The 20355-nt window shown below is 42.8% G+C and overlaps 1 protein-coding gene across 8 annotated transcripts in view; it reads right to left on the reverse strand.

The window, feature by feature from the left end:
* Window positions 1–20355, reverse strand: part of KCNT1 (potassium sodium-activated channel subfamily T member 1) — a 343981-nt gene that overhangs the window by 59072 nt on the left and 264554 nt on the right. For all 8 annotated transcript variants that reach the window (XM_056540054.1, XM_056540052.1, XM_056540058.1 and 5 more), the window contains 7 exons: window positions 15708–15872; window positions 12205–12341; window positions 10308–10371; window positions 9153–9261; window positions 7257–7365; window positions 3046–3195; window positions 1538–1767 (listed from right to left, as the gene is read on the reverse strand). In XM_056540054.1, coding sequence (XP_056396029.1) covers window positions 1538–1767; window positions 3046–3195; window positions 7257–7365; window positions 9153–9261; window positions 10308–10371; window positions 12205–12341; window positions 15708–15872 — 964 coding nt within the window. The remainder of the gene's footprint in view (window positions 1–1537; window positions 1768–3045; window positions 3196–7256; window positions 7366–9152; window positions 9262–10307; window positions 10372–12204; window positions 12342–15707; window positions 15873–20355) is intronic.

The raw sequence follows: 20355 nt of genomic DNA on the forward strand, positions 1-20355 counted from the left end.
ACTTCCCAGAATGCACATCACCAGACAGAGGTCCATGCCAAGACTAAAATGGGAAATTTCAAGCTCTGAAGCCAGCAGAATTGGGGATCAGTACAGGATAAGTAATGTAATGTATGTACACAGTGACCTCACCAGCAGAATAGTGAGTGCAGCTCTGGAGTATAATACAGGATATAACTCAGGATCAGTACAGGATAAGTAATGTAATGTATGTACACAGTGACCTCACCAGCAGAATAGTGAGTACAGCTCTGGAGTATAATAAAGGATATAACTCAGGATCAGTACAGGATAAGTAATGTAATGTATGTACACAGTGACCTCACCAGCAGAATAGTGAGTGCAGCTCTGGAGTATAATACAGGATATAACTCAGGATCAGTACAGGATAAGTAATGTAATGTATGTACACAGTGACCCCACCAGCAGAATAGTGAGTACAGCTATGGAGTATAATACAGGATATAACTCAGGATCAGTACAGGATAAGTAATGTAAGGTATGTACACAGTGACCTCACCAGCAGAATAGTGAGTACAGCTCTGGAGTATAATACAGGATATAACTCAGGATCAGTACAGGATAAGTAATGTAATGTATGTACACAGTGATCTCACCAGCAGAATAGTGAGTACAGCTCTGGAGTATAATACAGGATATAACTCAGGATCAGTACAGGATAAGTAATGTAATGTATGTACACAGTGACCTCACCAGCAGAATACTGAGTACAGCTCTGGAGTATAATACAGGATATAACTCAGGATCAGTACAGGATAAGTAATGTAATGTATGTACACAGTGACCCCACCAGGAGAATAGTGAGTACAGCTCTGGAGTATAGTACAGGATATAACTCAGGATCAGTACAGGATAAGTAATGTAATGTATGTACACAGTGACCTCACCAGCAGAATAGTGAGTACAGTTCTGGAGTATTATACAGGATATAACTCAGGATCAGTACAGGATAAGTAATGTAATGTATGTACACAGTGACCCCACCAGGAGAATAGTGAGTACAGCTCTGGAGTATAGTACAGGATATAACTCAGGATCAGTACAGGATAAGTAATGTAATGTATGTACACAGTGACCTCACCAGCAGAATAGTGAGTACAGTTCTGGAGTATTATACAGGATATAACTCAGGATCAGTACAGGATAAGTAATGTAATGTATGTACACAGTGACCCCACCAGGAGAATAGTGAGTACAGCTCTGGAGTATAGTACAGGATATAACTCAGGATCAGTACAGGATAAGTAATGTAATGTATGTACACAGTGATCTCACCAGCAGAATAGTGAGTACAGTTCTGGAGTATTATACAGGATATAACTCAGGATCAGTACAGGATAAGTAATGTAATGTATGTACACAGTGACCCCACCAGCAGAATAGTGAGTACAGCTCTGGAGTATAATACAGGATATAACTCAGGATCAGTACAGGATAAGTAATGTATTAACAAAGTGACTCAACTATATTCTATATATAAAATGGTATATCCCATCCCCTCGGCCCGGACACGTACCCATGCTGGCAATGATGCTGTGCACTGGTAGTCTGGACGGTTCTCCACATATCCCTCTGCCTTTCCGTTTCTGCTTCTCTTCTTGTTTGAAGATAAATGCAGAGTTTTCCTCCTTGGTGATGTTAATGTAGAAGCAGGTGTCTGAGCCGGCCATGATGTGCCTGGGGCCGGGGTTCAGTAATATGCTTTTATTGTCCTCTCTCCTCACACCTATCAAGCACACCCCATACCTAAGACACAGAAAGAAAGAATGTAAGAAAGAGAAATACAAACTAACAGGGATATAAAGTCATAAAGTCAGCATCATTCTAAAAACAGCAGCATTCATGCCCATGCACCGTGTCTGGTATTGTGCTCAATGTGAATGGGGGTGATCTGCCGTACTGGCACAACCCATGGACAAGAGCAGCGCTGTTTTCCTAAAAATAAAAGAACCCCTTTAAATTAGATTATGTTCATTGCAGGACCATGGGTGGGAACTTGCACCATAATCTATACAGGTATTTCCCAACCAGAGAGCCTCCAGCTGTTGCAAAACTACAACTCCCAGCATGCCCGGACAGCAACAGCTGGAGGCACCCTTGGTTGGGAAACACTCACCTATACTATATGCTACTATATAGTCCAACATGCGGCGAGTTGCAGTTTTCATTTGGGGCAGATGAGCTGCCTGAGCCACAGGTTGTATCAGGGCATGCTGGGAGTTGTAGTTAGTAACTAATAGTGTTGCTCGCGAATATTCGCAATTCGAATATTATTCGTGAATATAGCATATTCGCGAATTCGCGAATTTCGTGAATATAGCGCTATATATTCGTAATTACGAATATTCGTTTTTTTTTTTTATTTTTTTCACAGTACACATCACAGTGATCACCCCTCTCTGCTTCCAGCTTGTGTGGTGTAAAGAAGGCTGTAATACTACTGTGTGAGACTGGCGTGCTAAAATTTGCATATGCGAAAATTCGCATATGCTAATTTTCGCATATGCGAATTTGTACTCATGTTAATCTTGCATATACTAATATTCACATATGTTAATTTTCGCATACGCGAATATTCGCATATGCGAAAATAAAACGAGAATATAACGAATATGCGAATATTCGCGAATATAAGACGAATATTCGTCCATATATTCGCGAATATTCGCGAATTCGAATATGGCCTATGCCGCTCAACACTAGTAACTAACTGCAACTCCCGAATTTAATAAAAAAAAGCGATCACATTGAAACAAAACGGTAATGTTAAAATCTACAGATCGGGGCGCAAAAAAATTAGCCACCATACACCGTCTAAGGAGAAATAAAAAAGTTATAGGGGTCAGAATAGGACAAAATTACCCCCCGCATATGTGTATCCTGTGATGTCATGCATATATAATTAATTATTCAAATTAGCATGACCGGTATTTTATATATATATATTTTTTTTATGCAAGAAAGGTGGCAACCCTAATAGGGACTGTGACAACTAACACTTCTACAAAGGAGAGAAGTTCATACTTCTTGTGTGCATGGAAAGCCGCATAGGTGAAACTCTTCCCTGCATATTCCATGAAGAATTTGCTGTCCCCCATTCGGATGTGATAGACTTCATTGCCGGAACATCGGCCGTACATTCTCTGCCACTGCTCCGGCGACTGCTGACCTTCCCTAGATAAGCAAAAAAAGCAGGAGTGAGAAACATCACAATATAGGACGCCATTACATCTAGATTTCAGTGCTAAATAACTTTATAATCTATCTGTTTTCCTGACTTGATAAATGGTATTATTCTGGCTGCCTGCAGCCACCACTAGGGGGAGCTCACTGCATATGGATGTATACAGCTAAGAATAATGGAGATTTATCAGAAGCTGTGCAGAGGAAAAGCTGCCCAGTTGCCCATAGCAACCAATCAGATCGCTTCTTTCCTTTTTAAAAAGGCCTGTGCAAAATGAAAGAAGCGATCTGATTGGTTGCTATGGGCAACTGGTCAACTTTTCCTCTGGACAGGTTTGGATAAATCTCCCGCAGTCTATATTGGGCTGTATACATCTGTATGTGGTAAGCCCCTCAGCTTTTAGGACAAGTAAGACCACCGCTCTAAGTTTCTATAGTCCTTTAAAGGGGTACTCCCGTGGAAAACTTTTTTTTTTTTTTAAATCAACTGGGGCAAGATTTGTAAATTACGTAATCCAAAAAGAGGCACCCGGCACTGCCCGGCTCAAGCAACAAATCAATGCACGCCGACACCTTCCTACAGATCCCGTGATAGATATTTAGCATATAGGTGGTGCTCACCGTAATACAGCAGACAGTTCACTTCAATAAACATCCAAGGCGAGAAAGAAATTCACAGGGCACTCACCACTGCTGCAAACGGGTCCATACATCAGTGCGGAGATGCTCATACAGGTGTGCTTCTACAAACTACAGTCCGTTTCTCGCGATACTTCGTGCTTCAACAGGTTTTTTGAAGCGCGAAGTATCGCGAGAAACGGACTGTAGTTTGTAGAAGCACACCTGTATGAGCGTCTCCGCACTGATGTATGGACCCGTGAAATAAAGGACACATTTGCAGCATTGGTGAGTGCCCTGTGAATTTCTTTCTCGCCTTGGAAGATTTGTAAATTACTTCTATTAAAAAATCTTAATCCTTCCAGTACTTATTAGCTGCTGAATACTACAGAGGAAATGGTTTTCTTTTTTGCTTTCTGCTGACATCACGAACACAGTGCTCTCTGCTGACATCTCTGTCCATTTTAGGAACTGTCCAGAGCAGCATAGGTTTGCTAAGGGGATTTTCTCCTACTCTGAACAGTTCTTAAAATGGACAGAGATGTCAGCAGAGAGCACTGTGGTCATGATGTCAGCAGAGAGCTCTGTGTTCCAAAAAGAAAACCATTTCCTTTGTAGTATTCAGCAGCTAATAAGTACTGGAAGGATTAAGATTTTTTAATAGAAGTAATTTATAAATCTGTATAACTTTCTGGCAACAGTTGATTTAAAAAAAAAAAAAAAAAAAAAGTTTTCAACGGGAGAACCCCTTTAACTCCTTCCTTCCTCTCCAACTCTGCTTATCTTGGGGAAAGCACCAGAAAGTCTATGGCTGTGTTTCCATAGTGCATATTGTTTTCTAGACAGAGTGTCCCCCCCCCCATATGAAGTTTGCCCCCTGTAGATAGGGCCTGCCTGTTGGTGGTGTGCCCCCGATAAGTAACTTGCCCCCCCCATAGTTAGTTTGCCCAACCTGTAAGTAAAAATCCCTGTGGGTAGGACCCCCTGCAGGTAGTTTGCCCCATGTAGGTAGTTTGCATGCCCTGTAGGCAGGACCTCTATGTAGGTAGTTTGCTTCCTTTAGGTAGGACCCCCTACCCGTCCGGTGTTGCAGCTCAGTCTTTTTCGCATGCATTGGAATGAGCTGCACTACCAGACACAGCCACTGGACCAGAGTGGCGCTGTTAATGTGGAAAATGCAAACCATTTTTTTCTAATCTTGGAAAACCCCTTTTAAAACTTCCAAGAAAAGTTAAACAGGAACAGTGTGACCTTCCTTAGAATCCCATCACACAGACAGTGCAAAGGCTGATGAAAGATTCATGGGAGCGCGGATGTAATAGTCTCTGCTTTCTAGGTCATCTGCACCGGGCTGGGGCGTCTGCAGATACATTTCTATGTGTGTAATGTTTAGAGCCAGTGCATGCAATATTAATCATTTACATTAAGACTCCATGAAGACGTAATGAGTGTAAAGCAGTGGTCTCCAAACAGTGGACCTCCAGATGTTGCAAAACTTCAATCCAGCATTCCCTAACAGCCAACGGCTGTGGATAGAGGATAAGAAGTTATGTACTGAAGTTTCCCTTTAAAGGGGTACTCCGCCCCTAGACATCTCATCCCCTATTCAAAGGATAGGGGATAAGATGTCTAGGGGTGGAATACCCCTTTAATAATCTAGGATATATGGATGCTGATCCCAAGAGGTAGTGGTAGCCATTCTGTTACCCAACTATCCCTGGCTCCTGACATGTAGACCTGCGTTACTGCTCACCATCATTTCTAATGACCGCTCCATGGTCCAGGACAGATGGTTGGTAATCCCAAGAGGTAGTGGCAGCCACCCATAAAGGTTGTCATCCAGCTTTCCTCGACTCCTGAACAGCAACTGTTTCCAACCTGTGGGTCTTCAACTGTTACAAAACTACAACCCCCAGCATGCCATGGCAACCTTTTTCACCCTGTGGGTCATCAGAGGTCACAAAACTAGAACTGTCAGGGCATGCTGGGAGTTATAGTTTTGCAACAGTTGAAGACCCACAGGTTGGAGACTCCAGATCTCACCTGCGCACTACCAACTCATGGCCTAAAGAGGTCGCCCCTGCACACCTTTATCTCGAAGTCCCCAAAAAACAAAGGGACTTTATTATACGAATAAAGCATTTCTAATGACTTATTTACATATGTACGGCCTTATTGGTTATTTTTTCCCTCCGTTGCTTGCTAGGGAAACTGATGCAGATCCTATTAAAGGGGTACTCCGGTGAAAACCTTTTTTCTTTTAAATCAACTGGTGATAGAAAGTTAAACATATTTGTAAATTACTTCTATTAAAAAATCTAAATCCTTCCGGTACTTATTAGCTGCTGAATGCTACAGAGGAAATTCCTTTCTTTTTGGAACACTGATGACATCACGAGCACAGTGCTCTCTCCTGACATCTCTGTCCATTTTAGCAACCATGCATAGGAGATGTATGCTAAGGGCAGCATGGTGGCTCAGTGGTTAGCACTGCTGCCTTGCAGTGCTGGGGCCATGGGTTCAAATCCCACTAAGGACAACAATAAATAAAGTGTTATTATTATTATTATTATTATAAAAACGTCAGCAGAGAGAACTGTGCTTGTGATGTCATCAGAGAGCATTCCAAAAAGAAAATAATTTCCTCTTTAGTATTCAGCAGCTAATAAGTACAGGAAGGATTAAGATTTTTTAATAGAAGTAATTTACAAATATGTTTAACTTTCTGCCACCAGTTGATTTAAAAGAAAAAAGGTTTTCACCGAAGTACCCCTTTAATTTAAATGGGACAGTTCGCATTCATCTGGCGTCTCAATTTGGACACCGGATGGTTGAACGCACCGGATGGCACCGGACAGGGTAACGCAGCTATGCCGGACATATGTGAACCCAGCCTAAGTCATATTATGTATACAGTCACATTGCAAATGCTCCACAATATATATATATATATATATATATATATATATATATATATAAAATAAAAACAGCTCCCCTTTTAAGGCTAGGTTCAGACTACGGAATTTCCGCCTGCAATTCCGCTTTGAAATTGCAGGCGGAAATTCCGCTTGCTAAAATGTATAGTATAGTGAATGGGTTTCCGTTCAGAAATTCACACTTCGGAATTTGTGAAGCGGAATTTGTGAACGGAAAATCTGCTTGGAAATTTCCGCCTGAAGAATGGCGTTGCTCTTTCTTCAGGCGGAAATACTCGCGGAACACATTGTAGTCTATTGGAGACTGCAGTGTTCGCGCGGTCCTGATTCAGTCGGCGCTGGCCGCACTCGGAATCTCCAGGCGGAAATTTTCTGCCCGGAGATTCCGTAGTCTGAACCTAGTCTTATAGTCAATAAAGGGGGAAACTACTTGATCCGAAATGATTTGCGTGTTTTCCCTATGAAGGTTTCCTTGCTGTATCTACGTAATACACTTACTGCCCCCTTGAGGTATGAACCAGAAGTGTGATGAGAGTGGAGGTGGCGGGGCACACACAGTTTAATGCCAACATGGCATACTTGAACTCTTCTTCACAAACCACGTGATCTGAAATGCAAAAAAAAAAAAAAGACAATAAGTAAACTAGAGTGCCACAAAAAACCCTTATAAATAAAAAAAGTTATATTACAACATATCCGTAAAGAAAGACCCCTTGGACCCCCCCACCATGGGCTGTACACCATAGGCATAGAAGCACTTGTCAGAACGTGTTTCATTCCTCTGCAGCGCCACCACAGGGCAAATGAAGCACTACACCATGCCCATTGAAATCAATGGTCTCCCCACAAATGGGTCCTCTGGCAAATTAATAGGGGTTCCCCTCAGATTCATGTTAAATATTTTTAACCTATACTGACCACGTATAGAGTAGAGGAGATTACCTAGGGGCCCCAATCTTTATACCTAACTCTGCCAAAAGCTTTGTATGAGAAATTTTCTACTGTTTTGTGTATACAGCCAGTGTTTCCCAACTTGGAAGCCTCCAGCTGTTGCAAAACTACAACTCCTAGCATGCCCGGACAGCCAACGGCTGTCCGGGCATGCTGGGAGTTGTAGTTTTGCAACAGCTGGAGGCTCTCTGGTTGGGAAACACTGTTCTAAGAAGACCTAGATGTCTTCATCTACTATTTAAAGGGGTACTCTGGTGGTAAACTTTTTTTTTTTTTTAAATGAACTGGTGCCAGAAAGTAAAACAGATTTGTAAATGACTTCTATAAAAAAAAAATCTTAATCCTTTTAGTACTTTTTAGCAGCTGTATGCTACAGAGGAAATTCTTTTCTTTTTGAATTTCTTTTTTGTCTTGTCCACAGTGCTCTCTGCTGACACCTCCCTCCGTGTCAGGAACTGTCCAGAGCAGCATAGGTTTGCTATGGGGATTTTCTCCTGCTCTGGACAGTTCCTAAAATGTACAGAGGTGTCAGCAGAGAGCACTGTGCTCATGATGTCAGCAGAGAGCTCTGTGTTTCAAACGGAAAAGAATTTCCACTGTAGTATTCAGCAGCTAATAAGTACTGGAAGGATTAAGATTTTTTTTAATAGAAGTCATTTACAAATCTATTTAACTTTCTGGCAACAGTCGATTTAAAAAAATAAAATAAAAAATAAAAAAAAGTTTTTCACTTTCAAGAGAAGAATCCCTTCCAGATGAAGGAGAAAACGGACGTCCATCTCCCCCTATAAATGCTTATTCCAACAGAAAGTATTCTCCCCCCCCTACAATTAGCGTGCTCCCTAAAGCAGTGGTCTTCAACCTGCGGACCTCCAGATGTTGCAAAACTACAACTCCCAGCATGCCCGGACAGCCGTTGGCATGCTGGGAGTTGTAGTTTTGCAACAGCTGTAGGCTTTCTGGTGACACCTCCCTCCGTGTCAGGAACTGTCCTAGAGCAGCATAGGTTTGCTATGGGGATTTTCTCCTACTCTGGACAGTTCTTGATACGGACAGAGGTGTCAGCAGGGAGCACTGTGGACAAGACAAAAAAGAAATTAAAAAAATAAAGATTTTCCTATATAGCAAACAGCTGCTAAAAAGTACTGGAAGGATTAAGATTTTTTAATAGAAGTAATTGACAAATCTGTTTAACTTTCTGACACCAGTTCATTAAAAAAAAAAAAAGTTTTCCACCGGAGTACCCCTTTAAAGCTGTGTTCCCCAACCTGTGGCTCTCCGGCGGTGGCAAAACTACAAAGCCCATCATGCCCTGACAGCCTGATGGGAGTTGTAGTTTTACAACAGTCTGAGAGTCACAGGTTGGGGGACACTGGTCTAAAAGATAACAAGGAGAATAGGACAGAAGAGAGAGAGAGAGGAAAACCCTGAGGGGCAACTTACCTGCAAATTTAACATGAAATTTATTTTCGGGCTTTAAAATCTGGACGTACAGCGGGCAATTGGGGGCAAAATCTTTCACCGCCCAGGCTCTCAGGATGGTCTGATGGTCCTTAAAACATAAGAGGGAGGCCATTTTTTTTTAATGCAGTTTAGAGATAGTTGTCCAAAATGAGGGATCATGTAAGGAACCTTCTAGGTTGTGTTCCCAGTTGGTTGGATAGGGGGCAAATCTTCTTGTCTATGGCTATTACCACTGTATATTTCCCAAAGTGGTCATCCTAAATTGACAACCCCTTGTTAACCCCCAAAGTTAAAAGGGTCAATAAATTGGTCTGTAACATCTCCTTTCAGTAAGAAGTCTATATCACTTGTGTGTGGTCCTTCTCTATTGCAGCCCAAAATACTGGGTTCTTGTGCACCAAAATCTTTTCACCAGGGTGCAAGACGGTGTTACTTACACCCAATGGCGGGGGACTGGCACTATGAATAAAGAGGCTCTGGAGCGGACAGCATGGGAGCGGAGAGACACGTGACAGGGGGAGGATTAACAGCAGAAAGGTAGGGGTTAACCAGAAGGGGGGGGGAGGGTGGCCTAAGGGGAGGGGTTACAACGGCAGGAAGAGGGAGTGTGATGTCAGTGCAGCTCTAGCAGGGAAAGTTGCCCACCCGCCCTTGGTTTCCGTGGTAGTAGGGGTTGGGTTTTGGGTTCCTTTAGTCACAGCGGCAGGGGCTGAAGGGGGGACTTGAAGGCATTTGGAGAGACCCAGAGAAGAGTATTGGAGATATTAGTATGATGGGGCTGGGGCGGTACCCAGCAGGTGGTGGAAATCCCTGCGGGGGTGGTCCCGAAGGGGGAATAGTCTCCGAACGAGGTGCCTTTGGGTCAGGTGAGGTACGGCCAAGGGTAGAGTAGGAGACTGAAGATTCGTGCAGCCTTCAAGTCCCCCTCCCGCTGGGATAGTATTTAGGGTTGTGTTTTTATGTTTACCTAATTATTTATGAGCGTTATTTATATTTGTTAAATATGTTATTTAATAAATTGGGCTGCTGTGGCCTTTTCCTACCATAATTTGTGTCGGTGTTATTTTATGGGGGGTATGGGTGGGTCACAGCGGTTATAGACTTTCCCCTAGTCACGTGTGGGTTAACTCTTACTGCGGCAGTGCGGTCCACCTCGTTTCGGCTACTGAGGATAAAACAAGCTTCGGCATCGTCCATCCTGTAAGAAGTGACAATAAGATAACAGTCAGCTGTACAATACAGAGGCTTTTGATGAGATCTACACATATTGTAAAGGCCCCCATACATATAAGAGCAAAGGCAGCCAACCCCACCGATTCCGGCAGGACCAGGCGACTATTTTATATGCACGGGGTGAGGCAGCTCTTACCCAACACCGTGTTGGGGAAAAGCTGCCTCACACATAATGTCAGGAGAAAGAAGGACAGGGACAAGGACAATTCCTTTTGTTCTCAGGGTAGCTATGGTAACACTAGAGGTTTTCGGCAGCAGCTTTGTCTTCTCTCCTCAGCCAAACCAAGCATACATTATATGGGATGGAAACTTCTGGCGATGCTTCTCTTCTAGGGGCAACACAGGACCTTACAGGTTAATATCCAGAAGAAGACAATATCATTTATACACATCTGATTGTTAGAGGATTCCGTTAAAATCAGTTTATGCCAACATATCTAATATCTGTGCCGGCACTAAGTCAGGGGCATCAACTGCAAGTAACAGCGACCACCATTACTTGCTAACTTAAAGGGGTACTTTGGAGGAAAAAAAAAATTCAAATCAATTGGTTCCAGAAAGACATACAGATATGAAAATTACTTCTATTTAAAAATCTTAATACTTCCAGTACTTATCAGCTGCTGTATGCTCCACAGGAAGTTGTGTAGTTCTATACAGTCTGACCACAGTGCTCTCTGCTGCCACCTCTGTCTGTATCAGGAACTGTCCAGAGCAGGAGAGGTTTGCCATGGGGATTTGCTCATGCTCTGGACAGTTCCTGACATGGACAGAGGTGGCAGCAGAGAGCACTGTGGTCAGATTGGAAAGAAATACACAACTTCCTCTGGAGCATACAGCAGCTGATAAGTACTGGAAGGGTTAAAATTTTTATATAGAAATAATTTACAAATCTGTATAACTCCCCTTTAGGGTACATTCACATTACAGGATCATGTGCAGATTTGATGCGCAGGATTTTCTGCTGTAGATTTCAATGTAAACTGAATGACTGAGCACAACTTCTAATCTGCAGTTATCCTGTACGTGTGAACGCACCCTTAAAGGGGTTATCCAGGTAAAAAAACTTTTTTTTATATATCAACTGGCTCCAGAATGTTAAACAGATTTGTAAATTACTTCTATTAAAAAAATCTTAATCCTTTCAGTACTTATGAGCTGCTGAAGTTGAGTTGTTCTTTTCTGTCTAAGTGCTCTCTGATGACACCTGTCTTGGTAACTGTCTAGAAGCAAAACCCAAAACAAACCTCTTCTACTCTGTGCAGTTCCTGAGACAAGCAGAGATGTCAGCAGAGAGCACTGTTACCAGACAGAAAAGAAAAACTCAACTTCAGCAGCTGATAATTATTGGAAGGATTAAGATTTTTTAATAGAAGTACTTTACAAATCTGTTTAACTTTCTGGCACCAGTTGATTTAAAAAAAGAAAAAAAAGTTTTTCACTTTCAAGAGAAGAATCCCTTCCAGATAAAGGAGAAAACGGACGTCCATCTCACCCTAAAATTGCTTATTCCAACAGAAATGATTCCCCCCCCCTACAATTAGCGTGCTCCCTAAAGCAGTGGTCTTCAACCTGCGGACCTCCAGATGTTGCAAAACTACAACTCCCAGCATGCCCGGACAGCCGTTGGCTGTCCGGGCATGCTGGGAGTTGTAGTTTTGCAACATCTGGAGGTCCGCAGGTTGAAGACCACTGCCCTCAAGTGTGCCTGAACAACAGGACGGCGGCCTACTACAGGATGGAGACCACCGCACTACAGGGACACCAGAATACCCTCTTATTTCGAGCCTGTACTCACTTTGCTCTCATGAGGTCTTGGTCTTTGAGGGCCGACCCTTGGAGATAGATCACCCTCTGTGACCACAGCGGTATCTGCAGGACACGTCGGACCTGTATATCCATTTCTGTTGGGCAAAGGATAACCACATAGTAATCCTGTAAAAAGTAATGGATAGATTGTCATTTGGATATTTGTAATGGAGCAAATTCAGTCGTAAAATTTCCGTCAGAAATTCCGCTTGCTAAAATGTCTCGTGTAGTGAATGGTTTTCCGTTCACAAATTCACACTTCGGAATTTGTGAAGCGGAAAATCCGCTTAGTAAATCCGCTTAGAAATTTCCGCCTGAAGGCGGTGGTCTTTCTTCAGGCGGAATTCCTCGCGGAACACATTGCAGTCTATGGGAGACTGCAGTGTCCGCGCGGTCCTAGCGCCGACTGATTCAGTCGGCGCAGGCGGAAATCAGATTCTCCGGGCGGAAATTTTATGCCCGGAGATTCCGTAGTCTGAACCTATCCTAACAGGTACAATTTAGGGATATGTCGGCTCTTCCATGGAATCTGCGGTGGCGGAAGAGGTAGGGTAAAGGCACAGGTACAGTGAGGCAAAAAGAAAGGATTTAGTCAGTCACCAATTGTGCAAGTTCTCCCACTTTAAAAGATGAGAGATGTAATTATCATCATAGGTTATAACCTCAACTATGAGAGACATAATGAGAAAAAAAATCCATAAAATCACATTGTCTGATTTTTAAAGAATTTATTTGCAAATTATAGTGGAAAATAAGTATTTGGTCACCTACAAACAAGCAAGATTTCTGGCTCTCACAGACCTGTAACTTCTTCTTTAAGAGTCTCCTCTGTCCTCCACTCGTTACCTGTATTAATGGCCCCTGTTTGAACTTGTAATCAGTATAAAAGACACCTGTCCACAACCTCAAACAGTCACACTCCAAATTCCACTATGGCCAAGACCAAAGAGCTGTCGAAGGACACCAGAAACAAAATTGTAGACCTGCACCAGGCTGGGAAGACTAAATCTGCAATAGGCAAGCAGCTTGGTGTGAAGAAATCAACTGTGGGAGCAATTATTAGAGAATGGAAGACATACAAGACCACTGATAATCTCCCTCGGTCTGGGGCTCCATGCAAGATCTCACCCCGTGGTGTCAAAGTGATCTCAAGAATGGTGAGCAAAAATACCAGAACCACACGGGGGACCTAGTGAATGACCTGCAGAGAGCTGGGACCAAAGTAACAAAGGCTACCATCACTACGCCGCCAGGGACTCAAATCATGCAGTGCCAGACGTGTCCCCTGCTTAAGCCAGTACATGTCCGGGCCCGTCTGAAGTTTGCTAGAGAGCATTTGGATGATCCAGAAGAGGATTGGGAGAATGTCATATGGTCAGATGAAACCAAAGTAGAACTTTTTGGTAGAAACTCAACTCGTCGTGTTTGAAGGAGAAAGTATGCTGAGCTGCATCCAAAGAACACCATACCTACTGTGAAGCATGGGGGTGGAAACATATTCTTTGGGGCTGTTTTTCTGATAAGGGTCCAGGATGACTGATCCGTGTAAAGGAAAGAATGAATGGAGCCATTTATCCTGAAATATTCAGTGAAAACCTTCCATTAGCAAGGGCATTGAAAATTAAACGTGGCTGGGTCTTGCAACATGACAATGATCCCAAACACACCGCCCGGGCAACGAAGGAGTGGCTTCATAAGAAGCATTTCAAGGTCCTGGAGTGGCCTAGCCAGTTTCCACATCTCAACCCCATAGAAAACCTTTGGAGGGAGTTGAAAGTCACAACAGTGTGTGAAAACCTTGTGAAGACTTCCAGAAAACGTTTGACCTCTGTCATTGCCAACAAAGGGGATATAACTTAGGGGAGATGAACTTTTGTTATTGACCAAATACTTATTTTCCACCATAATTTGCAAATAAATTCTTTAAAAATCAGACAATGTGATTTTATGGATTTTTTTCTCATTCTGTCTCTCATAGTTGAGGTATACCTATGATGAAAATGACAGCCTCTCTCTTCTTTTTAAGTGGGAGAACTTGCACAATTGGGGGCTGACTAAATACTTTTTTGCCCCATTGTAGAAAAAAGAGGATACCCAGCACTCACCAGTGATGAACAGTGAAGATTTATTATGCCACAGTGTAGTACAAGGATGCGTTTCGGCGTGGAAGCCATAGGCAGACAGCTGAGGAAGGCTCCCATGCCGAAACGCGTCCTTGTACTACACTATAGCATAATAAATCTTTACTGTGCATCATTGGTGAGTGCTGGGTATCATCTTTCTTCTGACACTACAACAAGCCCCAAAGGTCTAACAGAAGACAACCCCATTTAGTGCTGACTTTGAAGATTGGGTCTGTGTCTTATGGGGAGTATTCACAAATGACCTTTTGTGAATCTTTTTAGGGTGTTAAAGCTATGCTGGAGGATGGGCCCTAAGTATCATCAGCAGTGGTGGCCCTAGGGAACCCCAGTCCAGCACTGGTAGATGGGAGATGGAGGTTGTTGCAGAACCTCAATTAGGGTCGCCACCTGGCCGGTATTTTACCAACACAGACGGTATTTTGGCCACCCTGCCGGTATTTTTTATATAAAAATACCGGCAGGGTGGCCAAAATACCGTCTGTGTTGGTAAAATACCGGCCAGGTGGCGACCCTAATTGCAATGGCCGATATTTATCCAACCAATTCTCCAACTCCCGGAATGTTGCACCATATACTATACCAGTGTTTCCCAACCAACGGCTGTGCGGGCATGCTGGGAGTTGTAGTTTTACAACAGCTGGAGGCACCCCTGGTTTGGAAACACTGACCTATACTACATACTACTATATAGTCCAACATGCTGGGAGTTGTAGTTTTACAACAGCTGGAGGCACCCCTGGTTTGGAAACACTGACCTATACTACATACTACTATATAGTCCAACATGCTGGGAGTTGTAGTTTTGCAACAGCTGGAGGCCCCCCTGGTTGGGAAACACTGACCTACACTATATACTACTATATAGTTCAACATGCTGGGAGTTGTAGTTTTACAACAGCTGGAGGCACTCCTGGTTGGGAAACACTGACCTATATACTATATACTACTATATCGTCCAACATGCTGGGAGTTGTAGTTTTTGTTTTGGGCAACTGCTGAGCCACAGGCTGTATCAGGGCATGGTGGCAGTTGTAGTTAGTAATTAACTGCAACTCCCAAATTTAATTAAAAAAAAAAAAAAAAAGCGATCAAAAAGTCACATCAAAACAAAAATGGTCCTGTTCAAAACTACAGTCCGGGGCGCAAAATATAACCCTCATACATCCCCGTATAAGGGGAAATAAAAAAGTTATAGGGGTCAGAATAGCACAATATTTCCCCCGCATATATAATATTATAATGATGTTATGCATATATAATTAATTATGCAAATGAGCATGGCCGGTATTTTTTGAAAGGAAGGTGGCGACCCTAACCTCAATGCCAGTCTGGTGAAGGACAATGTTACCTGGAGGCGAGGATGTGCATAGAACTCATTGAGGAAGTCCATGAGGAGGTCAATCTTGAGGGAGCTGACGCATAACACCACGTGCTTCTCTGTCTGAGCTCTGTGCCGGCTGTAGTTTCCTCCAGATTTCTGACGCTCCATCCATAAGAACACCAGCTCCTCAAACTGCAGAGATAAACACGGCAAAAATAATCCAAAATACCTTATAAATCCACAGAACGTCTGCGACGCAATATCGGCTTCATCTGTTTCGTTTTATCACCTTGTATTGATTTATTTTTATAGCTTTTATTATTTCAATCATAACATTTATAACAACTCATTTCTTTTGCAAAATGTGACAGTCATTTGCATTTATAGTCATTTGCATTTATAGTCATTTGCATTTATAGTCATTTGCATTTATAGTCATTATCAGAATCCTTATCAGAATAGTTTTTATCCGATTAAATTATACTAAGGGTTTTATTTAAATTTTTTATTATATATATTTCTATTTTCATCAGTTTTTTATACTTCTCTTACAAATACAACTTCAGCAGACATTTAGCTTCAGGACCCCAATATAGACCCCCCAATCACTATATACTGTACTAGTGAGTGTTTCCCAACCAAGGTGTCTCCAGCTGTTGAAAAACTACAACTCCCCGACAGCCTTTTTGCTGGGAGTTGTAGTTTCACAACATCTGGAGGCACCCTGGTTGGGAAACACTGCTCTAGTCCATAGGATAGAACAGTGTTTCCCAATTAGGGTGCCTCCAGCTGTGGTAACTCCCAGCATGCCCGGACAGCCGAAGGATCCATGGCCGTCACCTGACAGACCACATGCTTGATAAGTTGTTGTGTCTTGTCTACACGACATTTACAGGTGAGCCGCCACCCGTAAACTCTTCACTTTACATTTTACACCATGAGGATAATTTTTCATACAGATCTGTATATAACCTAGAGGATATGAATGAAATGGAGCAGATGAATGGTGGTGACCACAGGGTCCTTAAAGGGATATTCCAGTAAAAAAAAAAAAATCATATTAACTGGCTCCAGAAAGTTAAACAGATTTGTAAACTACTATAAAAAAAATCTTAATCCTACCAGTACTTATCAGCTGCTGATGTTGAGTTGTTCTTTTCTGTCTGACCACAGTGCTCTCTGCTGACACCTCAGGAACTGTCCAGAGTAGGAGCAAATCCCCATAGCAAACCTCTCCTGCTCTGGACAGTTCCTGAAACAAACAGAGGTGTAAGCAGAGAGCACTGTGGAACTCAACTTAACTTCAGCACCTGATAAATACAGGTAGGATTAAGATTTTTTTATAGAAGTAATTTACAAATCTGTTTAACTTTCTGGAGCTAGTTGATATGAAAAAAAAAAAATTTCACTGGAATACCCCTTTAAAGCTCCTCATATGGTTCAAGTGCAGGAGGTCTATAACCTTTCATGCCCAGTAACACTTTCTGACCCACCAGCGCCCCTCATGTCTCAGTAAGATATTGAAGTATGTAGGAAACGTGAAACAGGACCCCTATTCCAGACGCTGCTGACTTCATAACATCAAAAGGAGGATAGCAAAGGATTCTTTTAAAAGTCCCCGGAAGGACCATTTATTAATGATATAGAAAATAAAATAAAGCACAAAAACAATTAATAATAGTAGATGACGCGTTTTGAGGGAGAACCCCCTCTTCCTCAGATCAAGATATTGGTCTGAGGAAGAGGAGGGGTTCTTCCTCGAAACGCGTCATATACTATTATTTGTTTTAGTACTTTCTTTCCGGTCCTTCCAGGGACTTTTATATGAATCCTTGGCTATCCTCTTGATGTTAGAGAGTCAGTAGCGCCTGGAATAGAGGTCCTGTTTCTCGTTTCATCTGATAGAGACCTTGGTCTACCATGGGCCATTCTGCCTAACCTTGCTGAAGGTCAAGCAGGTGCACAGACATTTTTGAGGGTGAAAAAGAACACTTCACTGTGCTTATTATCCTTCTTCTGTGACATCCCTTTACCCCCTATACACAGCTCCCTATATCACATATACTGCCCCCTATCTCACACATATATACTGCTCCCTATCCCCAATATACTGATTCCTATATCCTACTCCCTATATACTGTTCCCTATGACCTCCCCACCCCCACATATATTGGTTTCTGTACCTTCCATATTTTTCCTATGACCTCTTCCTCCTCTGTGCACTTATCCTGGACCTTTTTGGACCTAATGATGTAATTGCAGGTCCTAAAAGGCCCTTAAAGGGGTACTCCGGCCCTAAGACATCTTATCCCCTATCCAAAGGAAAGGGGATACGGTGTCTGACCGCAGAGGGGTCCCGCTGCCGGGGACCCCGCAATCTTGCATTCGGCACCCATCGGGTGCCGAATGCAAGATTGCGGGGGTCCCCAGCGGCTAGGATAGGGGATGAGATGTCTTAGGGCCGGAGTACCCCTTTCAAGGTCTAGTAAGAAGCTTTGTACTGCTCTATGGGCTCTGTGCAACCCAAACAGCTATAGGACAACATTCCCATTATTGCCATCTGCTGCATATGCGCAAAATTGTGGCAATTTTACTGCAATGTTTTGAAAATTGCGGCCAAATGCAATATGACTGTCAATAGGGCATCAAAGGGCAGGTGCAGAAAAATAGCAGGGGCTCAACCCCCCTTTTATGTCTATGTGTGCACGTCCCTGATGAAGGGAATACACAAGGCGCCGTCCTCTGGTCTGGTCTTTTTTTCCTTCTTGTCATGAAGTCAGGACAGAACGGCCATAACCAATGCAAATGAAATGCTTCCAGGTCCTAAGGGAGTCTTTAACCCTTTGCCAAGGGAGCAGTGCCAAGCCCGTCTCTCTAAGTCCCGCTAAGGATTTCAAGGCCTGTCACCAACCCGCTCGAGTGGAAATGCACCGGCAACAGGAGCAGCTTAGAATCTTAAGATAATATGACGTGTACTATATTACATCTTCTTAGAGCAGTTGGTTTATTGGTTATTCGCCGTTATTTTGGCTGATCAACGCACTGCACACTTTGTAGCCGCCCTGCCCTCTGGATAATTAATAAGGGTCCAGAACATGGTGGCCTCCTACTTAATGTATATTTTTATTATATTAACCCCTTAAGGACCGGGGTTTTTTCCGTTTTTGCATTTTCGTTTTTTGCTCCTTGCCTTTAAAAAATCATAACTCTTTCAATTTTGCACCTAAAAATCCATATGATGGCTTATTTTTTGCACCACCAATTCTACTTTGTAATGACGTCAGTCATTGTGCCCAAAAATCTACGGTGAAACGGGAAAAAAAATCATTGTGAGACAAAATTGAAAAAAAAAACGCCATTTTGTAACTTTTGGGGGCTTCCGTTTCTACGTAGTACATTTTTCGGTAAAAATGACACCTTACCTTTATTCTGTAGGTCCATATGATTAAAATGATACCCTACTTATACAGGTTTGAATTTGTCGCACTTCTGGAAAAAATCATAACTTCATGCAGAAAAATTTATACGTTTAAAATTGTCATCTTCTGACCCCTATAACTTTTTTATTTTTCCGTGTATGGGGCGGTATGAGGGCTCATTTTTTGCGCCGTGATCTGAAGTTTTTAACGGTACCATTTTTGCATTGATAGGACTTATTGATCGCTTTTTATTCATTTTTTCATGATATAAAAAGTGACCAAAAATGCACTATTTTGGACTTTGGAATTTTTTTGCGCGCACGCCATTGACCGTGCGGTTTAATTAACGATATATTTTTATAATTTGGACATTTCCGCACGCGGCGATACCATTTATGTTTATTTTTATTTTTAATTACACTGTGTTTTTTCTTTTATGGGAAAAGGGGGGTGATTCAAACTTTTAATAGGGAAGGGGTTAAATGATGTTTATTCACTTTTTTTTTGCACTTTTTTTTTGCAGTGTTATAGGTCCCATAGGGACCTATAACACTGCACACACTGATCTTTTACATTGATCACTGGTTTCTCATAAGAAACCAGTGATCGATGATTCTGCCGCATGACTGCTCATGCCTGGATCTCAGGCACTGAGCTGTCATTCGGCGATCGGACAGCGAGGAGGCAGGTAGGGGCCCTCCCGCTGTCCTGTCAGCTGTTCGGGATGCCGCGATTTCACCGCGGCTATCCCGAACAGCCCACTGAGCTAGCCGGCATGCTTTCGGTTTCACTTTAGACGCGGCGTTCAACTTTGAACGCCGCGTCTAAAGGGTTAATAGCGCGCGGCACAGCGATCAATGCCGCGCGCTATTAGCCACGGGTCCCGGCCGTTGTTAGAGGCCGGGCCCGAACCGCTATGACGCGGGGCCACGCCGTGGCCCCGCGTTATAGATCGGGAGTGGACACATGACGTTCCAGTACGTCATGTGTCCTTAAGGGGTTAAAGGGGTTATCCAGGAAAAAAAACTTTTTTTTATATATATATATATCAACTGGCTCCAGAAAGTTAAACAGATTTGTAAATTACTTCTATTAAAAAAAAATCTTAATCCTTTCAGTACTTATGAGCTTCTGAAGTTAAGGTTGTTCTTTTCTGTCTCAGTGCTCTCTGATGACACGTGTCTCGGGAACCGCCCAGTTTAGAATAGGTTTGCTATGGGGATTTGCTTCTAAACTGGGCGGTTCCCGAGAAAGG

This window comes from Hyla sarda, chromosome 9 (assembly GCF_029499605.1).
Source record: "Hyla sarda isolate aHylSar1 chromosome 9, aHylSar1.hap1, whole genome shotgun sequence".
Classification (NCBI taxonomy): Eukaryota; Metazoa; Chordata; class Amphibia; order Anura; family Hylidae; genus Hyla; species Hyla sarda.